At 34.6% G+C, this 4,274-nt stretch overlaps 1 protein-coding gene across 1 annotated transcript; it reads left to right on the top strand.

Moving 5' to 3' along the window:
- The first annotated feature begins 1,053 nt into the window (after positions 1 to 1,053).
- LOC121965473 (dehydrogenase/reductase SDR family member 13-like) lies at positions 1,054 to 3,948 on the top strand. Its single transcript, XM_042515616.1, has 2 exons — positions 1,054 to 1,878; positions 3,664 to 3,948. The coding sequence occupies exons 1-2, from the start codon at positions 1,740 to 1,742 to the stop codon at positions 3,861 to 3,863; spliced, it is 339 nt and encodes a 112-aa protein (XP_042371550.1). The 5' UTR covers positions 1,054 to 1,739; the 3' UTR covers positions 3,864 to 3,948.
- Positions 3,949 to 4,274: the final 326 nt, after the last annotated feature.

A 4,274-nucleotide genomic window follows, 5' to 3' on the forward strand; every position in this document is an offset into this window, starting at 1 on the left:
GAAAAAAAAACAACCCTTTTTAAGAATAAAAAAGCCCAAATGCTATAAGCAAATAAATAAATAACAAGTAAATAAAGTTTTTAAAAATGACCAAAAGGAAAAAAAAAGCCAAAATGAAAAATATTGCCAAAAGTTTAAAAAAACCCAAAACAAAACATGACTTTCAAACACAGCAATTACGCCCTACCCCACATATATAACGAACAGTCCCTTACAAATTTGGATTATTAATACAAAATATAATCAATTAATAAATTAAATGTATTATCACAGATTAAATAACAGCAGTATATCACGTAATTAAAATGGTGCAGCAGATTTCTGAGCTACAGATTCTATTACCATTTAACATTTGTGTCATTTTATTTTGGTAATCTGAATAACAGGAAGTGACAGGAAGCCAACTTCCTGCAAATATTCGTGGCAAATATTGACCAGAAAATAACTGGATAGAAATCATCAGAGATTAATGAGACAGAAAATTTGATTTTCCTATTAGCACTGAGAAATTGTTAATACATCGCAAGATGATTATTGAGTAATATATTAAAAATAAAGAACATCCTGACTTTTTAAAATCTAATTTAACTTCATTTTGCTTGATACTTGTGTTTTAATAGCTAATTAATTAAATATTTAAAATGTGTATGTTACAGAATTATTATAATGTTTAAGCATTTAAAATTTTTGAAGCATTTTTAGGTCATTTCCTTTGTTTTCCATTTTTAATTTTCTAACACATTTTCAGGTAATTTTCTTGCAACTTTTAATTGTTTCTTGACCATTTTTGGGTCTTTTTTTGTTGTTGCTCATTACCTTGTTTTTGAAAGTTTTCGTTTTTTTTCTCAGGTTTCAAAGGGTAAATATTTTGACTTAGAAGAATACTTAAAACTTTTAATCATTCATCAGTAGTTGGGGATTAATCTGATTACATGATAAATCACTGCATCTGTAATTCCTCTTATTAACCAGAACGTGTCTCTGGTCCAGCAGACAGCCAGACTCTGAACCTTCGGACACAGATTCTGGTTTTATTAACTGAGACGCAGCACTTAGCGACTCTTTTAGGCTTCCAATCACAGAGAATCAGTCATTGGGAATAAAAATAAGTAAAAATCTAATATTCAGGTAAAGTGACAGTGTGCACATTGACTGACCTCAGAGCTGTGTGACTTCTGTATGAGCTGATCAGACATTACTCTCCTGTCAAAGGCAGATACATGGATATATTGGCTGATAATAAAGTTCAGCAAAAATCAAACATTTTCCAACTGAGTTCAGGTAATTTTCTTTATAACAACCAAAATAATAATAAAAAAAAAAAAATATTATTTTTAATATGTGGTGCTTAAAAACTAAATGCTACTTCTCTGCATTTAGTCTGGATTTTGGGGACACAAAGCAGACCTGTCCAAATCAAAAAAACTTCCATGAATTATATAATTGACTAACAACCTCGAGATCTCACTAAAACAAACGTATAATATCTTCATACGAACATATAGAGACACAAAAATGACTGTAATAATCTTAAAGTAAACGTGTTGTTCTTGTTGTAGATATGTGGTTTCCAGCAGACAGTGATCTCTCCTGTCCATGTGCTCTCTAACTGATCCCAGAGCAGCTGAGTGTGCTGGATAATCTGCTCTAATCTGAGTTAATCCGTCCCCTCCCCCTCCTCTGTGTCCTGGCTTGGCTCGCTCTCTCTCGCTCCCCTCAGTCTGTTCTGACCTGCAGGGATGAAGGCTGCGGCTCCAGGAGGATTCCTGGTGCTGCCGTGGCCCGGCGGCAGCTCGGACCCGGAGCCGGAGCCGGTGGAGGAGGGCCGCGGCGGGCTGATGCTGAGGTGCGGAGCTCTGCTGGGACTCACTCTGATCTGTAAGATTTAACTTCTGAGTCATGATCAATAACTTACCGTCTGCAGAGACGTTTACGTTCCCACTACATGTTCAGATTTATGTAAAACATTATTTGCTCTTTCATTATTTTGTGTAACTGAAACTTCAGATTAAAACAGGTAAATACCAAGTGAATAAATATAGTAAAGTGACATGTGCATGAGTCTGTGAGAGACTGAGACACTCAGCAGCTACTTTATTAGGTACGCCTCTCCAGTCTGATCCAACACAACAGCTCCGCTATAAAGTCACTTTACACAGATGATGTTTCATTTCATCTTTTTGATGTAAAAGTAAAAGATATAAAGACAGAAATGAAATATAAAATAAATTATTTTTTTAATAATAGGTGGATCAACAGATAGATATGCTGCGTTCATGTGATGTCAGATGGTCATGGTTTCCAAGTTGTTGTTTTTATATATATTTACATTTAATCTAGGTCACTCTACATGAACAGCAGTTAACATTAATACCATATTGCACGTTACATGTGATTTAAAATTGATATTTAATACATAAATTAATAAAAAAAAGTTTCTTACCATTGACCAAACATTGACTTTTGCCCGCCATGTTTCTGCATTTATGATGCCAAATCAGCAACTCGTGTTATAAAATAACGTTATCGATGGCAAGGAGAGCAAGCTTTATTTGTATAACACTTTCATAAAACAGGGCAATTCAAAGTGCTTTACAGAACAATAAAATATAAAAACATAATAAAGGCAGATTTATAATAAAAGAGTAAAGAGATCAAGTATAAAAGGTTTCTGCTTTATAGTTAAAAGTTTACTTGCATGTTCCAGCAATAGATGCGTTATTAAGGTGTGCAACTACTAAAAGTAAAAGAGAGCTACCAGGAACAAAATAACAAAAATCTTTGATTTTTACCCTGAAACATTACGCAAACATGACAACACGGAAACGTGGGTATCATCGAAATTTTCAAATTTCCCACTTTTAATTAGGACTTTGGATGGCCGTTCATGTGCTTTTAACTGGTGAATACGGTAAATGCAATATTTTGGAGGAGCATATGAAGGCAGCTTAAGACATATACATACTTAATTGTTTTTATTTCATTTATTTATACTACAGTATAACTTGCAATTGCAGCTTTGTGTAGTACTGAAGCCCAAGACAAATTTTCCTCAAGGGACAATAAAGTTAAAAAAAAGGAAGAAAGCAAGAAAGAAATAAAATATATAAAGTGGGTTATTTAGTAACATAAATTATGCTGACTTCAAATAAACATGCATCATGTTTGAGCAGTGTGTTAATCAGCCGATTATCAGCTTGTTATTAACTCAACAATCCTGTTTTCTGCTGACTCGGCTGTTTACTCTGCTCTCATTTGAACTGAGTGAACTTTATTTATTTTCTGCTTACCTCCAGATAATTAACTTTTATATTTAATCATTATTTCACTTCTTATTTGGTTGACTGACTGCCTTTCTGTTTTTCACATATGTTGTTAATGGGTGTACATATTCAGATATTTGCAGCATGCACATAAAAGGTTTTTTTTTTGGAATTAGAAAAAAAAATATTCACGATGAATCATTTTAAAAAAGGAAAAATTTGAACATGATGTTATTATTATCGATATATTATGTATATCAGGATGTCAAAACACCAGAACCTTGATGTTTGTTAGAAATGTTAATTTTGTGTGGGAAAAGACAAATCCAAAGTAATAACTGGAAGTGTTTCTTTTCCTTATAACAGTGACATTTTAAATGGTGTGTTTTGGTGTGCGCAGGTGTGGCGGTGTTGAGGAAGTGGATTGCAGGTGGAGTGTGTCGCTGCTCAGCTCGCCTGGATGGAAAGACGGTTCTGATCACCGGAGCGAACACCGGCATCGGCAAAGAGACCAGCAGAGACATGGCACGCAGAGGTCAGACTTTATTACCCACATTGTGGGGACCACTGTTTACATGGTGCCATTGTGGGGACGTGTGAGTGTTTACACAGTTAAAATGTGGGGACTAATGCTGCCTTCACGTGCTCCTCGGAAATATCGTATTTACGAGTTACAAGCACACAAATGGCCAAAAGTCATAATTATGAGTGGGACATTGGGAAATTTTGATGATACTCAAGTTGCCCTGTTGTGACATTTGCGTGACGTTTCAGCTCGGCTCATTTACTTTTCGTTGTTGCACATTTTAGTGTCTGCATCTATGACTGTAGCAAGCAAGCAAATGTTGAACTATAAAGCAGCCAGGCAAGTATACTGACGTTGATAAAAATGTTATTTAATAATGAGTTGCCGACTTGATGTGATAAATGTAAAAACATGGCAGGCAAAAGTAAATGTTCAATGGTAAGAAACTTTTTAAATAATTCATTCAAATATCAGTTTTTGATCAC

The sequence above is a fragment of the Plectropomus leopardus genome, unplaced genomic scaffold (genome assembly GCF_008729295.1).
Source record: "Plectropomus leopardus isolate mb unplaced genomic scaffold, YSFRI_Pleo_2.0 unplaced_scaffold20142, whole genome shotgun sequence".
Taxonomy (NCBI): Eukaryota; Metazoa; Chordata; class Actinopteri; order Perciformes; family Serranidae; genus Plectropomus; species Plectropomus leopardus.